Source organism: Callorhinchus milii, unplaced genomic scaffold, assembly GCF_018977255.1.
Source record: "Callorhinchus milii isolate IMCB2004 unplaced genomic scaffold, IMCB_Cmil_1.0 Scaffold1, whole genome shotgun sequence".
Taxonomy (NCBI): Eukaryota; Metazoa; Chordata; class Chondrichthyes; order Chimaeriformes; family Callorhinchidae; genus Callorhinchus; species Callorhinchus milii.
In genome coordinates, this window is record NW_024704742.1 from 130,756,478 (window position 1) to 130,784,152 (window position 27,675).

The window sequence follows — 27,675 nt, forward strand, 5'->3', positions numbered from 1 at the left end:
CTGCCCTCACCCTTTGGAACTCCATCCCACATTCCCTTTGCCTTGCTCCCTCTTTAAGGCACATCTCAAAACCTTCCTCTCCAACAAATCCTTCGGCCACCCGCCTACCATCCCTGCCCTTCACCCTCCCTAAAATCAATTGGGAACGATTCACTAGCACTTCAATATTCCATGTCATGAAGTGCCATAGGCTCATATCTGCGATTTTCAGATAGCGGGTTTGAAAACTCAGCCCAACTTCAGTGTGTTGGAGGAGGGTACGCCATCATTCTAGACTACTCTCAGAGACCTCCTACCTGCTGGTTATGACAGCAGCATGTGTATTTGTCAAGGCCTGGAAGGAGCTTGCCTGCCTGCCCAAGAGATCTAGAAATAGAGAACACAAGTTTCAAAATAAGATCAACCCCCCCCCCCCCCGCCACTGAACTCAAATATACACTGCTCCTTGAAATTAAAGTGTTGCCCCCACCGCCACCCCTCTATTCAGCTTTAACAGCAAATCTGCAAGGACAAAGAGCTTATACATTGTGAAACACAGTGAACAAGACAGTGCAATGTCCAGAAATGCTATCCATATCAGTGCCATCAGCGTTTTGCCCACAAAATATACAGTCACTACTACAACAACAAATTACATTTGTATAGTGCCTTTCACGTAAGTGGGATTTCCTCAGGCACGGGACAGTCAGGGATCCACACCCGAGCTGGTGGTTGGGATCAGGAGGGGTGAAGTGCGGGGGTAGGAGGATGACCGAAGGCACGGTTGAAGAGCATACACTTTACAGTATATTCTGTGAAGTGCTTTGAGATGTCTCAAAGACATAAGGTACTATATCAAATGCAGGGATTATTATTATGTGCCAATTAACCTTGTGGATTTTAATGATTTGAATGAGTAGCATTATCTGCATGTATTTAGGATGTGTAAAATCCTTACATCATACATAGGGGAATTTGCTAAGAGCTCAGCAGGTCTCAGGTGAGAAATACTGAATGGACAATTTCACACACTCCTTAGGTTCAAAGAGTACAGACATCATGAAGTCAGAGAATGAATCAGTGTCCCTGAGAAAATAAGTATCTAATGAACCTCACAGTCACCAGCTGTGTTCAATCATCTGAGTGTCTTACCAACACCACATTCAATTGGAAGTATCAAATAAAGTTATTACTGGATAAAAATAAAGCATTAAGGGAAATGTCCTACCCAATCACAGATTGAGAAACACGTTAAATAAAATCAAACAATTTCCAGATCCAGGCAAATTGTGGCTTGGGGAATTTACATAAAACATACTGTTTTCTAACCATTATTTACGTTAAGGTGTCAAACTGGTTCAGATAGAATTATAATTTTGGGGGGTGGGTCGGGATAAAAAGAATAGTCAGCTTTCAGTTCCACTTCTGATCATTGTCTAGTGACCTTTCCTAGACATGCGAGTCGCTAGCAAATCATTCTGAATCACTTAGCAGCAATGTCACCCGCTCGCAGTCTGTTAAAAACAAAAAATTCTTGAACCTTAATAAACAAAAATGAAAATCATGCAGCAACAAAAACAGGAAAAACGTTTCACACAAATTAAAACAAAAGATATTGCTTAGCTGTGACCTCCAAAGCCTCAGAGATAATGATGCAAGTAATTTGCTTCTGCCTAAAATTCAAAAATGCTAAATCTAAACAATGCATAATTCAACAGATTAACCTAATATGACCATTCAATTCAGCAATTCTTGTGGCGCCTCAGCTTGGCTCAGCTGGTACCACTCTCGCCTCCGAGTCACAAGGCTGTGGGTTCAAGGCCCACGTTGGGGTGTGAAACTCACAGTGTTTAAGCCGGGGGCGTGCTGGATTGTTGGAGATGCCGTCCTTCAGGTGAGACGTTAAACTAAAATCCCATCTGCCTGCCCAGGTGAACATTAAAGATACCATGGCACGATTCGGAAAAAAAAGGGAATGGCCAACCATCCCCCAAATAAAATTGGTCATTCAATCCATTGCTATTTGGGGGACACTGTTGTGCGCAAATTGGCTGCAGCATTCGCTCACAAAATACAGTCCTGTGAAGCACTTTGAAATGTGTCCCGAAATGTCCCTATGTCAATTGTAAAGATACAGTAAACACCAGTAAATTTCAGATGCTTGCTGCTGGCACAGATCAACTGTGTTTACATAATATTCTAGATTATATAAAATGATTCATTTTCAAATCAGCATCTCTTTCTTTGATTATTAATTTTAGTTACCAACTGGCAAATTATTGATAGGTCTAAAGGCTCTTTCAAGATGGAGCCTCTCTCAGTTTATTGACTGTAACCATATGAATGCTGTTGGTCCTGAGCAGCGTTCAGAACGCATCTGTTAATTTATACAAGTTACATTTCTCAAGTGCAGCTGTAGGAACCAACTGAACACTTTCAGAGAATTGCCCTGAGGAAGCGTTCCATTTTTATGTTTCAATATAGAAATAATCAAACCCAAATTTACACCCAAATTCAAATGAATTGCCCTTTCATCCCATTGTTGTTTATGGGTTGCTGTTGATGCAGATTTGCTGCAGCATTGGCTGTGACATTCATTTCAAATCAATTATATTTTATAAAGTGCTTCAGGACATGTAATGTGAAAGGTGCCATATTAACATCTAAATGAGTTCCTTTTGTCAATTCTTCAAAAAGTTTTTTTATGGAACAACAACTTGCACTTATATAGCGCCCCTCACTCAGGCTAGCGTCCCAGAGCGCTTGACAGTGGAAGAGCACAACCCTGAGCCAGGAGGGTGTGACCATAGGCACAATCGAAGAGGATGGTCTTCAAGCATTGAACAGCAATTTATGCTTTGCATATAGTAACCTTCTCCCAAGGTTAGCCCAAAAAAAGTCGCAAAAACAACAACAACAAGATTACATTTGTAAAGCGCCTTTAACGTCAGGAGGACGTACCAAGGAGCTGGAGAGTGTACAGCATTTCAGACCCAAGATGGGGTCAGGGAGGGAGAAGGGAGGGGAAGAGAAGGGGGATGACCAATGCCACGGTCACTCAATTTTCTGATCGTCTTGAAACCAGATTAGATTGTGTTAAGACCTTTTTGGAGCTTGCATGTTCATGTGACAAAAAAAAAGTTTTATTTTGGCGAGCAGGGTAACTGACAGATGCAGAAAACCATTCAGACCACTGTCTGGTAAGCTTCCTGCTGTTTGTCCAGCTGAGACCACCCTTCTAGTCTGGGCATTGCAAGGTTAACAGGAGCTGAGTGGGAAGATTCACTGCTCCCAGCAGTCTGCCCCTCCAGATCCTTGCAGATGAGCTGGCCTGGTTGGTCTGACAACACCAGTGCCCTAGAGTACTTTTATTAATTTTAAATAATTAAAATAATAATTCGGCCACTCAATTCACAAATGTTTGTGAGACACTGCTGTGTGGAAATGGCTGCTGCATTTCGCCCCACAAAATATATGGTCAATTCGCTTTAGAGTGCATTCTGTGAAGCGCTTTGAGATGTCTCAACGACGTGCTAAGGCGCTATATCAAATGCGGGGATTATTATTATTATTATTATTATTATTATGGTTCAGGCCTTGCTCAAGAATTAACAAGCCTGCAACAGAGGGTTGATATGATTCTGACGTTCCATTGCCAAGCACATCACCTGGAGCCAGCTAAACCAGAAGAAATTACCTTCCCCTCAAGGTCTACAGACACTAGTTAGGGGAAAAATGGTTCATCAGGTCATTTTGTGCCAAAAATAATCAGACTTGTTTTTTAAAAAAAAGTTAACACTAAAAAAATCAATCTGTCTAGTATTGAATGGACAAGAGACGAAAACTCAACTGTTCTCTCGATGTCTAAAATAAAAGTTCTCTTAAATTCCTTTTAACACAACCGAAAAAAAATTGGCCTCTATTCTAACTGTTTTAATTTAACCCAATTGATTCTAGCTGCTGACAGTTTAACATTTATTTTAAACATGTCACCAAATGAACGAGCAAAAGGACAGCTTTCTGAAGAGTGCCTAGCAACAGAGAGTAGACATTTATACAAGTTACAGCTAAGCAAGGAAATCTCCCATTGAAATAAACCTTTCCACTAAGTGGTAGAGCACAATCCTTGGATGTGCTGCTAAATTAGTCCTTAATTGCCAAAGGTCTAAAATGTCTCTGGTCAAAGCATTTAGTGAAAAATAAGGCTCCCGCTATATGGAAAACAAAGATTGCTCTGGGACACTACCCTGTGTGAGGGGCGCTATATAAATGCAAGTTGTTGTTGATGTTGCTGTACAGATTCTTTCAAAAATACTTCAATGAAACAGCCAGATAATAGGAATTCATACCATTATTTGTCTTCAACCTTCAAGCTAATAAAAAAATGCTGCAGTAAATTGTCAAGGTTGAACTACACTGCATAATAGAATTAGAACATCCAAAATGTATTTTATCCAGGTTTTATCCTATGGTTAGATATACATCTTTATACTGTAGTTACATTATCAGTATTCACACAATGCATGCAGTTTTCAAAACACTTTTGAGTGATTACTATCGTGCAAACTTGGTCACAAAGCTCTTGGCTCAAAGAGTAAACAGTTTCAAGTCATCTCTTGCTTGTACCAATCTTGCACCGTTGCAAATATCATTGGCATGTTACACATAACAAGGTTAATGCTGTAGTATGGCAAATCAGTCCGATGTTCACTACCAGAAGAATGCAAGACTGGGAGCAAAACAAGCAACGTAACTTGCATAACTCCCAAAATACTCAAATCAGAAGAAGGGAAGTATATTGTAGCTGGAAGGTTACTGCTACATTTATACTGTCGTACTTAATGCTCACAAGCATCACGGGCACAAATGAACAAAGCCTTCAGCAGATTCTATTTACAGAATATCCAGAGCACATTTTTTGGAACATTTTAAACCTTAGTTCAGGGATGACTTTGTAAAGATGTGCAGTAGTTAGAAGCTGCAGTGAGATATGTACTGCAATATATGCACTCTTGGAGGCTGCACCACAGTGCTGCAGCGAGAGATATACTGCAATGTATGCATTTCTGACGGATACTGTTTAGAGCGCAAGATTGCACAAGTTTCCATAAAACTCTGCCAGTATCGATTTTCTGTCATTTCTGTGACATCCACATTTTAAATGCATTCAATAGGAATATGAATGATTGCACATGGTTAAAGGCAAACGTGTAACTCAGTTTATTTATGCAAGGTTCAAACACATTAATAAACATCATTCTGAAAGAAAATCAGTGAAACAACTAAAAATGCTGTATATTGCATGATTCTCCTCTTCCCCTTAATGGGTGTACATCAAACTGGCTCCAGAGCCAGGTACTGGCAACCCTCCAGTAGCTCAACTGTGCCTGTCACAGAGCATCAAAGCCAAATCCAATCCTGTCCTCACTTCACATTCATTCAAACAATTTTACTTCCACCAGAGGACAGTAATAATAATTTCCACTCTGTACATTCCTACATGTATAATAAATAATAATCCTTGCATTTTTTGCACCTTTGAGAGAATGTCCCAAAGAGCTTTACTGTGAAGTGACTGTATTTGTAGGCGAATTGCTCACAGCAATGTACCACAAACAGCCATGCAATGAATGACCATTTTTATTTGGAGGATTGTTGGGCAGAAAGAACACCGGGAGAAACTCCCTTTCTGTGCAGTGCCATGGGATCTTTAATGTTGATCCGAACGGGCAGACAGGATCTCAGTTTAACATCTCAACCAAAGGGGCTAACGAATAGTGGCGAGAGTGGAAAATCTAACCAATTTTTCTTCTCCCTCATATATAGACACCATCTTGTTCAATGCAATGGCAGTGCCCAAGAGAGATGAGCTAACCCAAACATTGTTTTTGTCAGCTCAGTAACTGACATGTGGAAACCCATCGCTATGCTTACGAGTATCCAAATGAACAGAGTTCCACATATGCATGGAACGTTCCCTGGGAATAGAATATGTTCTCTATTCCTGGAAGGATGCACCCTGAATCCTAACTCTGGAAAGCATTAGGCACGGACCAAAGAATACTATTCTATATGGTTAAACCCCAACAAAAAAAAACTTTGTAATGAGCTAATGGTAAAGCTGCGACTCCTGCTTTGTTATTTTGCCTGATAATACAAAATGGAATTCCCACACAATATTTCATAATTATTTCCCCACCACCACACAATGAAGTGGGTTGGGTACTTCCAATATTCTAAGTTGCAAAGAACTTAATTTGTACCACCGATTTCACCCTCCCATCTTAACCAAAAAGACTAAACCTGTTGCACCAGTCAGTGACAGCACATTGGAGCACCAATTCACTACACTTGCGACTTTGATGCATTTTCACAAGATCAAGTGCACCTGGCACAGCTCAGGTCTGCAATTTTTTCCCCAAACCGTTCAATTTTCAACAGTTCAACCTCATCTATTTAAGGAAATAACGTACTCTACAACAACTTTGCTCAGCTTTACTAAAGTTAGTTATCTCACTTAGATGCTTCAGATTGCTCTATGTAGTGCAACTAAAATTGTAACCCTAAAGGATTGATATCTGCAGAAATAGTCTAGATCAAAGGTTTCTTTTGAAGAGAAAGGGAGATATACAGGTTAATGTCACACTTTGTCCCCCAAAAAGCAAGTTGAATTCTGTGCTTATTTTGCAACATACCATTTTGCAATGCCAAAAGCATTGCGAAAGTGATAAAGAACCTTTTTTCCTGGATGAAGCAAACAGTAACCTGACCTCATGTGTCAAACCCCCAAAAATCCTGAAAACTACCTACTCGCAAATGAAGAAAACTTAAATAATCAAACCTCTTTACTAGGTTGCATGTTATTTTCCTATATATAAGCGGCATGATGGTTGCATCGAGTGACCACAAGGCAGCTTTAGACATTTGTTTACAAAAGATCAAAGCTACCAAGATTAATCTGCCACAACATATTTTTTCCCCAAGAAAACACCAAGTCGACAAATATAATTCAGGCAGGCCCTTCGGCTTTTTATAACCTTGGTTGGAATAACCAACAACCTACGACAATAATATGTTCCCCCTCAGCTCAGATAGCCACATTTATGAAATCCTGCTTCCCAGTACCAGATTTTAAGAGAGACCAGTGTGGGAGATTAATAAGTAACCCATCCCCTTTATTAGTGATGGTGAAAGAGAAGAGAATCTGCTGCAATAAGGGATACTGGGAAACAGTAATGCAGTTTATTACTGCGCAGATGGCGATTCAATGCAGTCAGCGGGTTTCTTTGTACAAAAACAAACCGCTGAGCACACTGTCCACACACTACTCACAAAATAACACCAGATTTAGGAAACAGAGTACAAGCCATCGCTGACAGCAGTTCCTTCGATGACATAGGAGGTGGGGAAGAAAAACATTTACACAAAAGAACTGTATCGGGTTAGTACATTCCTACTGATGACAGTACTGTTACTTAAAAACACTAGGCATAGAATCTCCCTGTGCCACATTACGCCAGCTTTACATTAAGTGGACTTATCTTTGCTTTTAAAATGTGTAGGGTCCCAAAGACATTGCCATCAAGCAAAGGCACAGGCATTTGTGTTTGGGGAATATCCTTCCAGCTCAACTTAAAAAAAAATAAACACACACACACAATACATTCACTTCCAAGTTCACAACTCAAGCCCCTGAATAAAACACCACCATTCATGTCTATCTGGTAAGGCCAACAAATAAACGTGTAGGCACTGAAACCCAACTCATAACAGATGCAGCAGCAGTAACAACAAAAAAAAACCCCACATCGTGCCCAAAGCTTCCACTGCAACCAAAACCTCTTGCACACGATTTTTTTTTGGGGGGGGGGGGTTAAATTAAAAAAAAAAACTAAAAAAAAACTACCAAAACGTTCAAACACAACGCCAATTCAAGACCATCTTCGGCTGTAAGCTTTGGGGCATAAACATCACATCCCCAAACAGAACACAGCAACAAAGAAAGAAAGAAAGAAAGAAAGAAAGAAAGAAAGAAAGAAAGAAAGAAAGAAAGAAAGAAAGAAGACGAGGTTTAAATTTGGGGACACGAACAAAACAACAAAAACAAAAACAACACTGGGTCATCAAACCCGTGTGGACAAGACCCAAAATCTAACCATCCCCAACAAATGCAACACCCTAAACATACAGGAAAATCCTAAAATCGAGCTGACCTTCTCCCCCCACCCCAACCACCCCCTACATACTACATACTACATACTACATACATGACCCCCTTTCTCTGACAATGCTAAAGCTGGTCCATCCATCCGAGATGTAAAAGGGTCTCTGATACACACACATATATATAGATACACACACACACACACACACATATATATATATATATATACCTTAAAATATCCTCCTTCGTACAGTGTGTTGGGGGGCCCGAATATCGCCACTTCCCAATTGTAGAGGTCGGACTCGTCCACCAGAGTGATCCTGAAGCCTTCCACCGGCTCTTCCTGCAAACTCTTCAGCTCCAACATCAAGGCTTTCTGAGAGCTCGTCATCTGCTGCTGAGCCATGGCGGGGGGCGATCAACCGGGTTACACACGGCAGGGATAAGACAGACGAGAGAGAGATTTGGAGTGGGGGGGTTGTTGTTGTTTTTTTTTTTGGGGGGGGAGGGGGAGAGTGGGGGGGAGGAGAGGGGGGAAGGGGGAGAGTGGGAGAGGGGGAAAGGGGGTTGTGGTTGTGGGAGAGGGAAGATGAATGGGGTCCTTTTAAGAGGGGGGGGAATAAATAAACCACTGGAAAAATAAAGAGATTGTGGGGGGGAGGGGGAGGGGGGGGGGTCGTCTGAGAATCTGGTGGGAATCAATAAACTACTGAAAAATAATAATAATTAATGATGGTGGTGGTGATGGTGATAGTAACACACACACACACACAAAAAAAAAGGAAGAACAAACAGCACCTCCCCCGGGGGGAGTGAGGGGGGGTTATAAGGATATTCGGGGATAGGCTCTGACTCCCAAACAAATAGGAGAAGTTCAGAGAAAGAGAGAGAGGGAGAGAGAGAGAGAGGGAGAGAGAGAGAGAGAGAGGAAAATCAAGGGACTTGTCCTTTTTTTCCTCCTTCACACCGCAACACAAGGGGGGAGAGGAGGAGAGAGGGAGAGAGGGAGGGAGGGAGGAGGGGGGGAGGGGGAGGGCGGCCTTTAAACCCACTCTCCACACATCACTGAGAAGGATAGCGATTGCATCATATGGGGATAAAAAAAAGTCAGGCCCCGGGCTCGGGTCTCTCTCTGTCTCTCTGCTCACACTCAGGCCCTCTCTCTCTCTCTCTCTCTCTGCTCACACTCAGGCCCTCTCTCTCTCTCTCTCTCTGCTCACACTCAGGCCCCAGCTCTCTCTCTCTCTCTCTCTGCTCACACTCAGGCCCCAGCTCTCTCTCTCTCTCTCTCTGCTCACACTCAGGCCCCAGCTCTCTCTCTCTCTCTGCTCACACTCAGGCCCCAGCTCTCTCTCTCTCTCTCTCTCTGCTCACACTCAGGCCCCAGCTCTCTCTCTCTCTCTGCTCACACTCAGGCCCCAGCTCTCTCTCTCTCTCTCTCTCTCTGCTCACACTCAGGCCCCAGCTCTCTCTCTCTCTCTCTCTCTGCTCACACTCAGGCCCTCTCTCTCTCTCTCTGCTCACACTCAGGCCCCAGCTCTCGCTCTCTCTCTGCTCACACTCAGGCCCCAGCTCTCTCTCTCTGCTCACACTCGGGCCCCAGCTCTCTCTTTCTTCACTAACACTATCTCTGCTCACACTCAGGCCCCAGCTCTCTCTCTCTCTCTTCACTAACACTATCTTTGCTCACACTCAGACCCCAGCTCTCTCTCTCTCTCTCTGCTCACACTCAGGCCCCAGCTCTCTCTCTCTCTGCTCACACTCAGGCCCCAGCTCTCTCTCTCTCTCTCTCTGCTCACACTCAGGCCCCAGCTCTCTCTCTCTGCTCACACTCAGGCCCCAGCTCTCTCTCTCTCTCTCTCTCTGCTCACACTCAGGCCCCAGCTCTCTCTTTCTTCACTAACACACTCTCTCTCTCTCTCTCTGCTCACACTCAGGCCCCAGCTCTCCCTCTCTTCACTAACACACTCTCTCTCTCTCTCTGCTCACACTCAGGCCCCAGCTCTCTCTCTCTGCTCACACTCAGGCCCCAGCTCTCCCTCTCTTCACTAACACACTCTCTCTGCTCACACTCAGGCCCCGGGTCTCTCTCTTCACAAACACTCAGGCCCCGGGTCTCTCTCTTCACAGACACTCAGGCCCGGGCTGGCTGGAGCTCTGGTCTCTCTGTCCCCCCCCCTGGCTGACTGACTGGCTGCCTGACGAGTCCTCCCAGCTGCTCCTCCAAGCCAACCAGATGCACAAGATGGTCCGGGGCGAGCGCCGCCACCGCCGATTGTGACGTAACCGCTCCTTGGGGGGCGTGGGAAGATTCCGAGAAACCAACACTGAGCATGCGCAGCGCCCAGTGTGGGGTGGGGGGAGGGGGGGGAGTGTGTGAGTGTCACGTGGGGCTGCTGTCTCTGCTCAGTCTGGTGTCTTGGTCCCCTCCTTCCTCTGGGAAGGACTGAAGCGTTACCAACCCGCTTGCCCCACGCCCCCCCCCCCCCGCCCCCCCGCGCCCCGGGACCCCCCCCGCCCTGCTCGCTCGCTCGCTCCACCATCAGCGTTCAGCCGGTCCGAAACGCCACCCTCGCCCTCTCCTTTCTTTCCATCAAGACCTTCCTCTTCGATCGTGCCTTCGGTCATCTTCTCGCCCACCCACCCCCCCCCCCCCCCCCACTTTGCTCTCCATCCTTCTTGACTCCAACCCCTCGTTCGGCGACGGACACGAGAACGTAAAAATTGCTGGACGAAAGAAGAAGACCCGAGGTCCATCTCGTTCACGTTCCACCGTCCTGGCGTTCACTTGGCATGCCATATCCCAAACTATATGCCGTATCTCTTCACTGTCTAGCGCCTTGGGCCGTCCTCGTGACATGAAAGGCACTAAATAAATGCAATTTGTTGTCTGATGCATGCTGAAGTCGATCATTGTGCTTAAGAGTGATCAAACCAGACGAAGAGTTGCACATGTGAGCTGTCACCTTCATTCCCGCCACTCCCACTGTCGCAAATTATTAGGTTGTCAGCCCGGCTCAGTTGTTAGCACTCAAACCTTTCAGTCAGGTTGTGGGTTCAAGCCCCATGTCCTGCGCCTGAATCTTATATTGTCTAATCTGATGCTCTGGCGCATTGCTTGGGTTATGCAGAATTGTCGGTGGTGCCATCCTTTAGAAACTAGAGATGTTAAAGCGAGATCTCGTCTGCCTGTTCAAATGGCGTTAAAGATCCCATGACACTATTCGAAATTGGTTGGGAGTTTCTCCCAGTGTGAGGTACTTCATGGCGAGGCACACAGCACACAGAGTTTTTTTCACTAACGAATAATCCACCAAATAAAATTGGTTGTTCACGTTGTAATGATCCTCAATCCTCAACAACTGGTGTATTCAGTAACTACTTCAAGACCCATCTCAAGACCCTCCTCTTCGACTGTGCTTTTGATCACCTTCCCTCCCGCCCTCCACCCTCCCCAATCTCAACCCTCAGCTCGGGTCTGAAACACTGATTGTCCAGCGCCTTGGGACGTCCTCTCGATGTGAAAGGCACTATACAAATGTAATTTTGTTGTTGTTATTGTACTTTTTATCAGTTTGCAACACTCGAATACTCCAACCATAGCCCACAACGACAGGGCCTTCCCAGGATCCCTTTTATACTTCTAGCTTCAATTTCATTGCTTCTTCTCAAATTATCCATTACTCATAAAGGATACCTAACACACTTCAAGACTGATTGTGAGATATTGCTGTGCACAAATTGGCTGCCCTGTTCGTTCATAAAACACACAATCACTCTATTATGCAGTATATTCTGGCTAATGTTCAGGTTGACACACCTCCAAAGGTAGCACAACATACAATACAGCTATCAATCCCTCAGTAATGGACTACAGTCAACCTGGATTATGAATACATGTTTTGGTACCACATCAGCTTGACACACATTTGATGTATGGCAAAGTAAAAAAATACTCTACTGTATGTCTAGCCATGCACTACCTCAAATGAGGGCAGTTGATGCTGATGCTAGGTGCCAAAAGTGGAAACATGTTTCATTTATCAGGGTGGAAAAATCTTGCCTGATCAATGTAGATAAAAATTCTTGGTTGTATTTAACTTAATGATTTACTGCAGCAATACATCATCTTGAGACTGCTTGGAGTATTGCTGTAATGAGAATGAAGGTCAACTGCATTGTTACTGCTCTGAGTTCCTCTCCGCCTGCTTCATCTCCGCCTGCTACAAAAATATTTTTTGTATTGTATCTCCTTGAAATATTTACATTGAAAGAGTTGTTCTTGTCTTCAACAACAACAAATAACATTTGTACAGTGCCTTTCACGTAGGGAAGAGGTTCTAAGGCCCTGGACAGTCAAGGATTAGGACCCGAGCTGGTGGTTGGGATTGGGAGAGTTGGAGGCCAGGGACGGTAGGGTTAGGAGGGTGACCGAAAGTGCAGTCAAAGAGGAGGGCCTTGAGACATGCCTTGTGGGAGGCAAAGGAGGGGGTGAGGTGAAGGCACTGTGGAATGGAGTTCCAAAGGGTGGGGGCAGAAAAGCTGAAGGCCCGACCTCTGACGGTGTGGCAGGCCGTGCAGGGAAAGGAGACAAAACAGAGGAAAAGGAACTCAGAACAGTAACAATACAATTGATCTTCATTCTCATCACATCACAACACAGATTTCCTGAAAGTGATTCACTTTGGAATCTGGTCATCTTTTGATTACAAGCACAATCTAATATAAGTTGATGACAAAATTGCTGAGCACCATCAACACATCTGTGTTTGTGCTTTTTTACAGTGCCACATAGTGCCACAAGATGATGTCATTTTCAATCTGTTTATGCTATTTTACTGTTCTCACTCCGTCTCATAAATCAAATAGCACCTGCGACCTACTCCTTTGTTCACACCAGAATAAAAAACAGCACAACCTCTGACGTTTATGCATCTATTGATTAATTAATCCTTGGATTTGATATAGCACTTTATCAACAACAACAAAATTACATTAGTATAGTGCTTTCACATCTGGAGGATGTCTCAAGGCGCTGTTTTGGACCCGAGTTGGAAGTCGGGATGGAGGAGGGTGAAGGGAAGAGGTGGAAGGAATGGGACCGAAGACACGGTCGAAGAGTAGGGTCTAGATATGGGTCTTGAAGGAGGCAAGGGTGAGGCGGTGGGACTCCGGGATGGATTCCAGAGGGTGGGAGCAGAGTGGATGAAGGTCTGCCTGCCAATAGTGGGACGGGGGATGTGAAGCAGGCTGAAGCCCGCTGAGCGGAGGGAGCAGGCAGGTTGGTAAGGGGCTAGGAGATCGCAGAGGTAGGGGGAGAGCAAGGCCACGGAGGGCTTTGAAAGTGAGGACCAGGATCTTGAACTGTATCCTCTGTATGATGGGAAGCCAATGGAGTCGGGCGAGGATGGGGGTGATAGGGCCACGAGAAGTCTCAAACCACGTTGTTTTGACACGTCTCAAAGCGCTTCACAGAATACGTTGCGAAGTGGATTTTGTAAAGTATTTTGCGGACCAAACCTATGCAAAGTTAAGAGAATCTTTGTACGTCTTGTAGCTGCTCTTGTCAGTATGGCGCCCCCTGTTGGCTCTCCCCAGTGCCCGTTATTTGCGTGACTGAGCCGTCAACGTGCCCACAATACCTTGCAGGTCAGAATAATGAAACATAAACAATTAAACGGTCACCAATAGTTGGCCAATATGTCTTCAAAAGTGCTCAAGTGCAGAATGGCCGTGTTGTGCATCGGGAAACCCAGGAGCTCAGCCGCACGGCGTTCAACCTGGTGGCAAACGGCGAGGGCTTGAAATCTGCTGTACCGCAACAAAGAGGAGAGTTGGGCGGCGTTGGTGTGCGGCTGGACCTCTCCCGGGCTATGCTCTGGTTTCTCTTCAGATCGTATAAATCTTTCGCCTTTTACTAAAGATTTCCGTGGAGAGGAGCATTTACGAGTTTTTAACCCAATTTTTTTAGGCTCTGCACCAGCAGAGCTCCCTTCCCAATGAACAACAGAGTAAAACACACTCCCACTCCCTTCCTTTGGTCACCCTCCCACCCCTTCCTTTGGTCACCCTCCCCCCTTCCTTTGGTCACCCTCCCACTCCCTTCCTTTGGTCACCCTCCCACTCCCACTCCCTTCCTTTGGTCACCCTCCCACTCCCTTCCTTTGGTCACCCTCCCACTCCCTTCCTTTGGTCACCCTCCCACTCCCACTCCCACCCTTGTTCTTCTCCTCCACCCCCTCCCGATCCTGACCTCCCCCCTCACGCAGTCCATCCGTCTGAGTGCCCCCATGTGAAATGTACAGAGGGATGAGGCTTGAGATGTAACCCAAGAGTCCTGAGAGTGTACGTCAGAAGTCGCTGGTCAGGCAGCGTCTGACGGGAGAAAGGAAAGTGTGTCAACGTTTCGGGTCCACGACCCTTCGTCAGAACTGGGGGGTGTTGGGAGGGAGAGAATGACAGACACACTGTTGGGTCCACTCAAAGATTCCAGTGAATTTCCGAGGTCAGAATGGCCTTTTATGGTCGGAATTATTGCCATTATGGTTGTTAAATGCCTTTGAATTGCTTCCTGTTTAGCACCTAATAATTCCCTTAATCACCGTTCTGACCTTGTTTAAAAACTAAAGATTTGTTATTTTCAACCATTCCTGTGTTCAACCAGTTGTGTAACGAGTACCTTCCTACCCCTCTGACCTACTGACTCCCCAACCCACTACTCGCTGCCTCCATTCGACTGGCTCTGGCCTCCTGCTTTGTCCCTTGAGTCCTCCGTTCCACCATCAGTGGCCACGCTTTCAGCCACTACTCCCCAAAACTCTGGAACACTCTTTCTCTATTCCTCTGCCTTGTCCCCTCTTACCCCATCTGCAGGTCGTGCCTGAAGATCTTTGTGTTCGACCATGACAACAGTCATCTACCCTCCTCCCCTGTCTCGACGTCGTGCTCTGCTACTGTCAAGCGCTCTGCGATGCTACCCTTTGTGAAGGGCGCTACACAAATGCAAGTTATAATAATAATAATAGTCCTTGCATTTGATGTAGCGCTTTTCATGTCTTCTCGACGTCTCAAAGCACTTCACAGAATAGACTGTAAAGTGAATTGACTGTATATTTGTGGGCGAAACCGGCGGCCAATTGCACACAGCAGTGTCCCACAAACAGTCGTAGATTGAAAATGACCAATTTATTATTGTTTTGTTTTGGAGGGATTATTATTAGGCTCTGTGTGGAGTAAGGAAACTTGCCCAAGGTTTCGCCCTCTGCCTGGAATCGAACCCAAGTGTCTCGCTTGCAAGGCGAGTGCTCTAACCACTGAGCTACAGGACTCCGCTGTTGTGGAAGTTGTGGAAAGATTCAAGCTAAAGCTCTTTGTCTCACAAACATTCCTTAAATTTGCAGTGAATGTTCAATCATTCTATTTTATTTAATCGAAAGTTACATTATATATCATTGATTTTGGACATATGCCTTGTCTTGCCAACCACTAGAAAGTCAACTACCTTTTACAAACAACTAATTTTAGCTTTAAAAGGGAGAAGAAAATCCATCTGGGTTTAGATTCACTCCATTCTCTTAGCATTTCAGGCGACCAGAGCTTGGCAAATTCTTAAATACAGGCTTAATTTTGATGTCGGTTTTCCGTATGCTATTTGAAGACATTTATTCCTATCCTGCAATTGACAAAAACTTAAGATTTATAGTTGTTTACACGAAAAAAGTCATGGTTTAATGACTACATGATTACATTTATAGTGCCTACACAGTCTACAATTGGAACCTGTCTTTCTAACCTGGGTCACCAAGGCATAAGGTCTGGCATTAGCAAATCTTAATCTCAAGGCATTGTATGGGTTAGTGAAGCTGCAGTGCTTCAGAATTTTGGGGAGGTTGCTTTTCCTGGAACTCAAATATAATCATGATCCTTACATTTGATATAGCACCTTTCACGTCGGGAGGACATCGCAAAGAACCACAGTCCCTATATGAAATGTGAGGATTATTATTGTTAATAATAATAAAACACAAATTGTCTAGTGAATATATTTTTTAAAAAATATCAAATGCAAGAATTATTATTATTACTATTATTATTCATTCCTGTGAAGGCCTTTGAGACATCCTCTGGTTGTGAAAGGTGCTATAACAAATGCAAAGATTATTATTATATAATAAAACCAATTTTTTTTAGTAACTATCTTTGAAATGATTACTTCTGCAAAACCATTTCTTGTGATTATGAAATGACATACCTTTGAAACACCATGTTTTTTATGACCTGATTTCTAAACCAAACTCTGTGCAAAACGAAGACTGATAATGGATTGAATTGCAACTCACGAAATGGATGTTAAATGGTCAATAGGATGAGACAACAGCAATAAATTACATTTGTTTAGCGCCTTTCACATCGGGAGGATGTCCCAAGGCGTTGGACAGTCAGGGATGTGGACCCGAACAGAAATGAAAAAGAAAAGAAAAACGCGGGTGTTACATGGCTGAAACATATTTCTGCTTTAATGTAAGGGATCAGGAGGGCAGGGAAGGTAGGGGTAGGAGAGTGACCAAAGGCACGGTTGAAGAGAAGGGTCTTGAGACATGCCTTGAAAGAGGCGAGGGAGGGGGCGAGGCAAAGGGACTGTTAGGATGGAGTTCCAAAGGGTGGGTGCAGAGAGGCTGAAGGCCTGAGATATTAATCCAAGGTCCCATCAGGTGGACATTTAAGATCCCATGGCGTTATGTGAAAAGAGAAGGGAGTTTGTCCAGGTGTTCTGGCCAACAATCCCCCAAATAAAAATTGGTCATTCATTCCATGGCTGTTTGTGGGACACTACTGTGTGCCATGTTTCACTCACAGAATACAGTCAATCCACTTTACTGTGAGCATTTTGAGACGTCTGAAGAACGTGATAAGGTGCTTTGTCAAATGCAGGGATTGTAGGATTATTTATTCCTTAAAAGATGCTGAGTTGCAGTTTTGGTCAACGGACCGTAAAATAAAAGTCTTAACATCGAAACTAATTGCAAAGGAAGGCCGCAGAGCTTGAGAAAGAAATGATAAAGAAAAGAAAAACACAGGGTGTTACATGGCTGAAACGTATTTCTGCTTCAATGTAAGGGAACAGTTTATTCCTAAAACGATAAGTCAATGTGAATCACTGACAGTCTTGCTTTAAATGGCGACTGACTGGGGCCGTTAGGTGGACGGTGGAGGATATTTAAAGTTGTTGCAGATGCAGAGCTCTCAACCAGCGGCTCCTACACTGAATCCAGATCAACAGGTCCTCAAACTCCTCAAAGCCTCGCTGTTCACCACCGGGACAAGGGGTAACAATGGGGATACAAAGAGAAACCCTGAGAAGGATGGCAACGACATTCAGAGTGCGGAGCGTGCTGGCAAAGCAATGCCTGGCGGAATGTTTGGGAACGTTGATCCACACGGTGAGTTCTGCCCACGGGGATGATATTCAGAGCCATCGACTCTCGCTGCTTGTTCCGGTGACCTGTTCCGTGCTTTCCGTGGATCCGTTTTTGCCTGGAGTTCGCTCTGCGGTTTTTTCTTCTGTTTGTCACAAAATATGAGAGGGGCAGCAGGTGGATGCGCAGAATCATGCGAAAACCAGCTTCTGTTTTTACAGTCTTCGGAGCTGCCTGTGGAGAGGTTATCACTTTAAGAATAAAGGGAGCATCTGTTTATTTGTTAGCGGCAAGAACCACTTTGGAAAATATTTGTCTTCCTAAGGTTTGTGCTTCTGCTATTAATAATAATAGTAATAATCCCTATATTTCATATAGCGCCTTTCACGTTGGGAAAAAAGTGCTTCACAGGGTTTCACTGGGAAGTGTAGTGACCTTGCAGCCAATTTTGCACACAACTATGGTTTACAATGAATTGAGATGACCAATTTTATTTTTCGCACACAATTTACTGTATATTCTGTGAAGCGCTTTGAGATGTCTAGAAGATGTGAAAAGCGCTATATCAAATGCAAGGATTATTATTTATATTATTATCTGGCAATTGTTGGCCAGGACACTGGAAGAAACTCCTTTTTCTTTTTGAATGGTGCCATGGGATTGTTAACATCCACCTGAAAAGGCAGTCGGGACCTTGGTTTAACATCTCACCTGAAGGTGAGTATGACTCATAGACACTTCAATACAGACTATGAGTTGAAACTCCTGATGTGGGTCTTGAACCCATAACTTTCTGACTTGTTGAGAGCTGAGAGTGCTATTACCTGAGCCAAACTGACACCCTATAATTTTACACCGGCCGTCTTCTAGATTTGGCTTACTTTGCTAATGTGTTCAATAATCCATAAAGTGTGTCTATAAAGATGCTATGAATCTCAATCCTACTTCTATATAGTTACTTCTCGGTGGTTAGAGCACTCGCCTCGCAAGCGAGAGACCTGGGTTTGATTCCCGGCAGGGCGAAACTTGAGTAAGTTTCCTTACACCACACGACTCTGTTTACCTAACAGTAAGTAGGAACCTGATTGCTAGTTGATTAGCGGATCGCTTTTCTGGGGATAATAATCCCTTTAAAAAAATAATTTGGTCATTCAATCCATGACTGTTTGTGGGACACTGCTGTGCACAATTTGCTGCTGTGTTTTGCCCACAAAATATACAGTCAATTCGCTTTACAGTATATTCTGTGAAGCGCTTTGGGACGTCTAGAAGACGTGAAAAGCGCTATATCAAATGCAAGGATTATTATTATTATTCTGTGAAGCGCTTTGAGGCGTTTTGAAGTTGTGATAAGGCACTATATCAAATGTAAGGATTATTATTGCTATTGTTATTATTATTATTTTGTGTCAACCCGTTCCTCACTCGACTTCACTGGCTCCCTAACCTCCCAATGATGAATCAATGTTAAGATCCCTTGTCCTACCTTCAAATGCCTTCTTGAGACTTGCCCCACCTTATCTCCTGTGACCCTACTCTCCTGCTAGTCTTTCTGGTCTGCAAACTCTGGCCTGTGCCATGCGTGAGTGGGCAGGATGCTCTGGCCACTCTGTCCCACCATCAGCTGGTGAGCTTTCAACCACACACTGGATCTCTTCCAAAATCCCTCTGCCTCGAACGCTCACCTCTCTCTTTTTGAAATTCGGTCTGAAGACTTTATCTCTTTGACTGCATTTTCGACCATCTCCCCCTATTCCCCGCCGCCCCCCCCCCCCACCCCCCACAACCCACCCGCCAACCCCTCCCTTCCACTCATTCTTTGTAACTTGCTTTGAGACATCCTCCCCGCGTGAAAGGTGCTAAATAAGTGCAATTTGCTGCAGTTAAATAAAATTCCAATGAAGGACAAATTGGCCGTCATGGCTTCCTACATAATAGACAGTCACTACAATTCACACTAAAATCCCTCAATGTGTAATTACGATATCTCGTGATATGAAAGGCGCTATGTTAAATAGGAGCACTATTATTATTATTCTAGTATGACCCTCAGCTCCAGGTCGTCTCTTGCTCTGTCCTCCTACTCCTCTGGCTCATTCCCCTCCTTCGAGCACCTTATAATAATAACTAATAATAATCCTTGCATTGATATAGCGCTTTTCAAGTCTTCTAGACGTCTCAAAGCGCTTCACAGAATATACTATAAAGTGAATTGACTGTATATTGTGAGCTAACTGCGGCAGCCAATTACGCACAGCAGTGTCTCACAAACAGTCGTGGATTGAGTGATCAAATTATTATTCTATTTTTGTTCTTGAGGGATTATTATCAGGCGTGTGGAATAAGGAAACTTGCCAAAGGATTTGCCCTGCCGGGAATCAAACCCAGGTCTCTCGCTTGCGAGGTGAGTGCTCTAACCACTGAGCTACAGGACTCAGTGGTTAGAGCACCTTACCCTCTACCATCCCTCCAATCTTTCCCTCAAAATTCTCCTGATTTATCGTCTCCCAAACCCTCCCCACCCTCATCTCCGACATCTCCACCCTCCTAGCTTCCCTCTGCCTCTGTTCCGAATGCCTCCTCATCTGAGGCGACTTCAACTTGCACTTCACCCCCACTTGCTCTATCTCCACCAGCTTCTCCTCTCTCCTTTCCTCTCGCAATCTGTCCCTCACATCCACTCTGCCACCCACGTTCATGGCCACCCACTTGACCTGGTGATTACCCAGGGCCACAGTGTCTCGGACCTCACAATCGCCGATAAAGATCACAATTACATCTCCCTTAACTCCTCAATTCCTTGCCCCACTGCTACACAATCCACCTCCATCTCCCACTGCCCCTGGAAAATAATCTGCCCCCCCCACCCCCACTCTCCACTGCCCTGGAGTTGTCTGAAGTCCTCCCCCTCTGACTTATTCTTCTTGGTCACTTTCCTCCACAACTCCCTCTCCACCACTCTCGATGCCCTTGCTTCTCTCACTTCCCGAACCACCTCCTACTCACACAACTCACACTGGCACACCAGACACCGCTCATTCAAGGGTCAGGTGCGGGCCTCCAAATGCACTTGGCTGAAATCTGATTTAACGGTCCACTGGCAGATCTGGCTGGACCACATTAAAGCTTACCGCTCCGCTCTCGCCTCGGCTAAATTGTCGTTCTATTCCAAGATAATCTTGGAGGCCAAAGACAACCAACCCCAGGCTTCTCCTCTCCATTACCAACTGGCTCCTCTGTCCACCCTTTTACCCCTTGCCCATCCTCTCCTCCAACTCCAACTGCGAGGAGATGCTGGATTTCCTCGAGACCAAAATCGAGGGATTCCGTTCAGCTGCCTCTGCCCTCCCAACTACCACCCACTCCCCATCTCTCCCTCAAACTCTGGCCCCTACCCATCCCTCCCTCCACACTTTCGAACCGTCAACATCAGAATCCACGGATGCACACTCCACCTCACCGAGCCAGTCAGGAACTCAGGCGTCTTGTTTGACCCTCAACTGTCAATTCTCTCCCACATCCATGCCATGACCCGCTCTGCCTTCCCTAACCTCCGAAACATTGCCCGACTCTGCCACAGCCTCACCCCTCAGGCCACCGAATCCCTCATACATGCCTTTATTACAACCTGACTTGACTGTGCCAACGTCCTGCTAGTCGGCCTTCCCAACTCTTCCCTCCACAAGCTGCAGACCATCCAGAGCTCTGCAGCTCGTGTCCTTTCCCGCACCAGGCTCTGTGACCCCATAACCGCCACCCTCGCCCGACTCCACTGGTTCTCCATCCCTCAGAGGATTGAGTTAAAAATTCTCATCCTCACCTTCAAGCTCTCCATGGCCTTGCCCCCTCCTAATTTTCTGACCTGCTAACCCATTATCAACCTGTCCTGTCCCTCTGCTCAGCAGGCTCTGGCCTGCTCCATGTCCCCTGCCCAGTCCGCCCCACCATCGGCGGTCGGTCCTTCAGCCACTCTGCCTCCACCCTCTGAAACCATCCCACATTCCCTTCACCTCGTTCCCTCCCTTGCCTGTTTCAAGGCACATCTCAAGACCCTCCTCTTCGACCGTACCTGTGGCCACCCTCCTACCCTCTCTGCCATCCACCTTCCCTGATCCCACCACGCCCCCCCAGCTCGGGTCCTAATCCCTGACATTTCAGCGCCTTGGGACGTCCTCCTGACGTGAAATGCACTTTGCAAATGTAATTTTATATTGTAAAATCGCTCAATGTGTAATTATGATATCCTCATGACGTGAAAGGCACTACATTAAATAGGAGCACTATTAATATTATTCTAGGAAAAGGACAAGAGGTGGTGTGTGTATCATGTAACAGGAGCAGACGGGAGAAAGTTAATTGTTGCTTTGTTTCCTTGTAGATGCTCAGCTGTGGAGCAATGGCACAATACACCCTCAGTCGCGGTGAGCAGAGAGAGTTTTTGACTCTTACTTTCACCCTTGGCTTTGCGGTGGCTCTTGGTATACTTGTAACCGGTAAAGTGTCAGGTATGTGCATCAAACTGCTCTCAAACCATTCGCCTGCAAAATACACAGTCAATAACTACACTTTACAGTACATCGTGTAAAGGGCTTTTGAGACGTCTCCATAATTGAGATAAGAAGAACAACAACTTGAAATTTCTATAGTGCCCTGAGTGTAGGGTTAATGCAAGGATTATATTGAAGAGGTCTAAACAGGATGTGACGAGGTGTTTCAGCAGCATTGGGTGTGAGATGGAGTTGGAGGCAGGTGATACAATACAAACTACAACACAAACATATTTATATAGATCTACCACTTAGACATGGCAGAGGAGAAGGAAGCCAGCCTTGCTGAGGGACTGGAGGAAAGCTGGGGATTAGACCGGACGCCAAGGTTGCGCACAAGTTCGGAGGGTTTGAGGGAGACACTGAAAAGATTGAGGGAGAGACCAGAGAGGTTGAGGAGGTTAGAGCAGGAAGAGAGGAGATGTAGTCGGGAGCCGAGGAGGATGGCTCCCATCTCATCCTAATTAAGTTGGAGGAAGCTTATCAAATGTAAGGATCATTAATAATAATAATAATAAAAAAAAGTGTGAAGCTCTGAGGTCGGAAGGCCTCTCCGGGATGTAAACGCCTGTTAAGTAGACAAAATGTCAGGGTGAGATTTGAGAAAAGCTCTTTAGAAAAATAATTAAAACTCATGTTCGGTGCCTGTGTTAAAACTTTTATTTTTGTGTGCTGAAATGTCAGGTACAAACAAACCACCTGACTTGCATTAAAAACAGTGGCATTAAGCAGTGCTATTTAAAATGTCATCCGGTTTCCCCACGAAGGGTCTGGCTGGTGTAGTGAGCTGGAATGCTGCTCCTTCACTTCTCTGACCTTTGTTTAATTCCAGCCTGATGGATGGGGTGAAAACATATCCTTTCTATTCCATTTCCGAGTAAATTAATTTTTAGCAGGCCTTTTCTGTCAGCTGGGTGTCTGACACACGTGGAAACCCAGCACCGTGCTTAGGAGTATCCAAACCAAACTGAGCGTTGTGTGCATCCCACCTACACATGGAATAATAATAATAATAAATATTATTATTCCATCCCCCAATCACTCCGCCTCGCCCTCTTCTTAGCCTCCTTCAAGTCCCGCCGCAAAACCCTCCTCTTCGACCATGTTATCCGTCACCCCCCTTCCCCTCCCCTCCCTTCTCCCTCCCTGACCCCAGCTTGGGTCTGAAATGCTGTACACTGTCCAGCACTTTGGGACGTTCCTCCTGACGTGTAAGGTGCTATACAAATGTAATCTTGCTCTTGTTCTTGTTGTAATAATAATACTCAGTACTTTGGGACATCCTCCCGACATGAAAGGCGCTATACAAATGTAATTTGTTGTTGTTGTCAGTGTATCCTTTGAGACATCTTCATGACTTGATAAGGCTCCATATCAAATGCAAAGATTATTATTATTATAACAAACATAATAAGCTCAAACCTTTGAAGGTTTAGAAGCGTATGGGAGGAAGTAAGGAGTGCTCAGAGACTTATGTGGCATATAATCACCAGGAAAGGTTGTTCCATGCTGAACATTCTTTGTAAAATGCAGTATAGCCCAATTTGATTTCTTCATAGGTAATATCTTGTTGTCTTTGTAATCCTGTCCAGGAGCTCACTTGAATCCTGCTGTGACCTTTGCTTTGTGCTTACTTGCTTGTGAACCCTGGATAAAATTCCCCTTCTTCTTTGTGGCACAAACATTGGGAGCATTTTTTGGATCTGGGATAATGTTTGGCTTGTATCACAGTAAGTAATGAAGTAACTTTTCTTTCGATCCTATGCATCAATATAACGGTTGTCAATGTCGCATTTAAAAGATATAAGCCACCAAAACAAGGGCCTAGACATCGCTTCAAAAAATATAAATCAAGATAGTAAGAGGACACTCACAGTTTTCTTCCAATCGGACCCCAAAAGTAGCACTGTTGCTTTCAATATTGTCCTTTGCTGAAATCAGAGTACCACAACTCTGAAATTCCTCATGGTGTTATCATCTTGCCCACAAATATACAGTCAATTCACTTCACAGTATATTCTGTAAAGCTCTTTGAGCCGTCTAGAAGACTTGAAAAGCACTATATGAAACGCAAGGATTATTATTATTATTATTAAGACCATTCTTAGACTTTGAGACTGCGCAGAAATGTTTAAAATGCTTAATTAGGTTTTCTTTAGTTCATTAGCATTTTCCAAAAAAAACCAACAGAGATAAGAATATAATATAAGAATTGCTGGATGAAAGAAGACCAAGGTCCATCCAGTTCGCCTTCCATCACCCTGGCGGTCACATGCGCATGTCATGTCCCAAACTATACATGGTATCCCGAGATATAATTTCCTTAAAGAAATCTATCTAATTTACTTTTGAAGGATTCACAAATTACCTAATGAGGGTTTGCATGATATCATTGCAGATGCAATAATGCACTATGGTAACAATCAACTCACAATCATTGGACCCAATTCCACTGCTGCTATATTTACCACATACCCATCCGAAGATTTGACTGTGGTGAATGGGTTTCTTGACCATGTAAGTGAGCAGAAATGTATGAGATTAAATGCGTTGTTTTATTTACTGGAATAAAAATAGGAAAACCAGCTTCAGAGTCCAAAGAATTTTGTAGCAAGTGCTTAAGACTTTGAGAACACATATGTGTGCCACCTACACATGGAAATTTCCCTGTGTCTGGAATAGAATGTGCACTTTCTCCCTGGAGCGATGCTTCCTGTTTATCTGATTCTGGAAAGTATTAGGTGCAAATTGGCGAGTGCCAAGGCTTGGGGACCCCAGCGTGTGTTGGGGTAACTGCTGGAGTCCAACCTGCTAAAACCGCTTAGCTTGACACCAACTGAGTCAAGGCTGAGTCAAACAGTTGTAAAGTGCAATTTCAAGACAGATGCCAGGACAATAACAAATGTATATTTATACAGTGCCTTTCACATCAGGAGGACATTCCAAGGTGCTGGACAGTCCAGGGTTTGCTCCCAAACTGGGGGTGTGAACCAAGGTGGGCGGGGATGAGGTTTTTTTCCCTTTAAACAGAAGGTAATCAACCACTAGAACAGATTGCCACGACTAGTGAAGGCCAGGACAATGGACTCATTTAAAAAGCAGCTGATGCTGTGTAGGGTGGATGAGATCTGGAAGGACGAGATTGGGTGGGCTGAAGGGCCTTCTTCATTCAGACCGATCTTGTGATCATACTGTATGCGCAATAAAACAGTGGAGGTGGCCCGTGAATATAAACTTTCTACAAATCACTGATTGTTTATGGAAGCCTGTAGCGTAATGGTCAGAGGAATCGCTTTGCAAGTGAGAGGATGCGGGTTTGATTCCCAGCAACAAGTTTTCTTACTCCACATGCCTGTTTCCAGCACCTTGGGATGTTCTCCCGATGTGAAAGGCGCTGTACAAATGTAATTTGTTGTTGTTGTTGCTCCTGCCCGGAAACCAGGTCATCGGCACGGCCGCTCTCATATTCTGTATCCTGACCATCGCGGATCCACTGAAAAGACCGGTGGCCACAGGGCTGGAGGCTTTCACCATAGGCTTTGTGGTTCTAATCGTTGGCTTGTCCATGGGCTTCAACTCCAAGTATTGCTTAAATCCTGCCAGAGACATTGGACCTCGTTTGTTCAGCGCCATGGCTGGCTGGGGATATGACGTTTTCAGGTACTCTCCTCCGCTATTCCTTATTCAATAAGGTTGTTTTTCATTTATTTTCACGAATGACTAGTTATTTGGAAGAAGAGGGGGACGTATATCTATAATGGGGTCTTACCTAGAACTTCTAATACTACCTCCTCCCTACACAAACAACAACAACTTACATATATACAGCGCCCTTCGTGCGAGCAAAGTCGCAGTGCGATTAACAGGGGTGTGGTTGGATCCCGAGCTGGAAAGAGAGGGGAGCAGACTGAAGGCATTGTCGAAGGGCAAAGTTTTCAAGTGTGATCTGAAGATGGGCAAAGAGGGGGCAAAATGCAGGGATTAAGGCAGGGAATTCCAGATTTTTAATAGTCATCAATGATGGAGGGACGACGGATTTGCAGAAGTAGAGTTGGGTGTGAACAGATCGGAGAGGTAGACAGGTACCAGGGAAATATTATTACAAATAAAATATGAATAATTCTTGCATTCCATATAGCACCTTTCACATCGGGAGGACGTAGCAAAGCACTTCACAGGGCATACTGTAAAGTGAATTCTGTGAAGTGCTTTGAGACATCCTTCCAAAAGGTGCTTATATGAAATATAAGGATTATTATTTTTATAATATTGATACAAGAAGGTCCCTTTCGCCATCTTGTTGCTGTGATTGGGGGAGAGCAGGAGATTTCCATATCAGCAACCAGAATAATATTGCACTTTTTAAAGTTTTAAACTTGTTAAAGCAATTTCATTTTAGGAGTCCTACAGCGTACAGAGCACTCGCCTCGCAAGCGAGACGACCTGGGTTCAATTCCCGGCAGGGCAAAACCTTAAGCAAGATTCCTTACTCCACACGCCTCTGTTTACCTAGCAGTAAGTAGGAACTTGGTTGTTAGTCGATTGGCGGATCGTTTCCCAGAGGTAATAAACCCTTTTAAAAAAATTTGGTCGCCCAATCCATGACTATCTGTGGAACACTGCTGCACGCAATTGTCTGCCACGTTTCACCCACAAAATACACAGTCACTACACTTTACAGTATATCCTACGAAGAGCTTCGAAATGCCTCGATGACGTAATAAGGTGCTATATCAAATTCAAGGATTATTATTATTCTTCTTCTGTGAAGTGCTTTGAGATGTTTCGATGACGTGATAAGGCACTATATCAAATCTAAGGATTAATGTTATTATTATTATTATTTTGTTTCATTCAATGTTCATTAACACCCAGTGCCTTTATTTGCTGCCTTCTTATCTTTTCAGCACAGGGAACTATTGGTTTTGGGTGCCAGTTCTCAGCCCAATCGTCGGGGCCATGTTTGGCGTTCTGGTCTATCAGTTCATGGTGGGTCTGCAGGTTGAGACAAAAAGTAACTGCACGTCCCATTCAGAGGAAACCGTAAAGTTAACCAGCGTGAAAGCGAAGGGCAGGCGTTGACGGCTTGTTATAACCTCCAGATATCTCCCCCTGTTCCTCTCCATTCCCTTTTGTCAAATCCAAATCCAGGTTAATCCCTTCGAACAACTCATTCATTTTCACGTTTTCAACAAATCTGTATAATTTCCCAACGTTTTTACAACACGCGGAAATGTTTTTTTCTGGTACATTTTTAACTCTGCTTATCGGTCGGCTGGAAGAATATTTTTTTGAAAACTTACAGTGTTCTGTCATGAATGAGAAATTATCATTTTCAGTACTGTATATTATTATTGATGTAAAAAATATGCCATCAACCTAAAAAGTTATTAATAGACACTAATGTCCTTCATGTATTTTGCTGAGATGATGACCAATCCCTGATGAAATCCAAACTAATAAACAAACAAACAAACAAACTAAAGGACTGACTAACTAACCCCATAAAAAGGAGATTCATAAGATGATAACTGGGATCAGAGGCTTTACTAATGAGGAATGACTCAGG

The 27,675-nt window shown here is 44.5% G+C and overlaps 2 protein-coding genes and 1 non-coding gene across 3 annotated transcripts in view; 2 read left to right on the forward strand and 1 right to left on the reverse strand.

Annotated features, from left to right (window-relative positions):
- Positions 1-8,634, reverse strand: part of ube2r2 (ubiquitin-conjugating enzyme E2R 2) — a 53,106-nt gene extending 44,472 nt beyond the window's left edge. Inside the window, exon 1 of the mRNA XM_042335742.1 lies at positions 8,373-8,634. Within this exon, the coding sequence (XP_042191676.1) occupies positions 8,373-8,549 (177 nt within the window). The 5' untranslated portion in view covers positions 8,550-8,634. The remainder of the gene's footprint in view (positions 1-8,372) is intronic.
- A 5,382-nt stretch (positions 8,635-14,016) lies between these two features.
- On the forward strand, positions 14,017-14,133 carry LOC121850767. The gene has a single exon (XR_006085744.1). It is a non-coding gene; the product is annotated as a U5 spliceosomal RNA (small nuclear RNA).
- A 3,200-nt stretch (positions 14,134-17,333) lies between these two features.
- LOC103180979 (aquaporin-3) lies at positions 17,334-27,601 on the forward strand. Its single transcript, XM_007897139.2, has 6 exons — positions 17,334-17,583; positions 21,938-22,064; positions 23,699-23,836; positions 24,505-24,623; positions 25,549-25,766; positions 27,014-27,601. Exons 1-6 carry the CDS (start codon positions 17,476-17,478, stop codon positions 27,186-27,188), a joined length of 885 nt encoding a protein of 294 aa, XP_007895330.1. The 5' UTR covers positions 17,334-17,475; the 3' UTR covers positions 27,189-27,601.
- Positions 27,602-27,675: the final 74 nt, after the last annotated feature.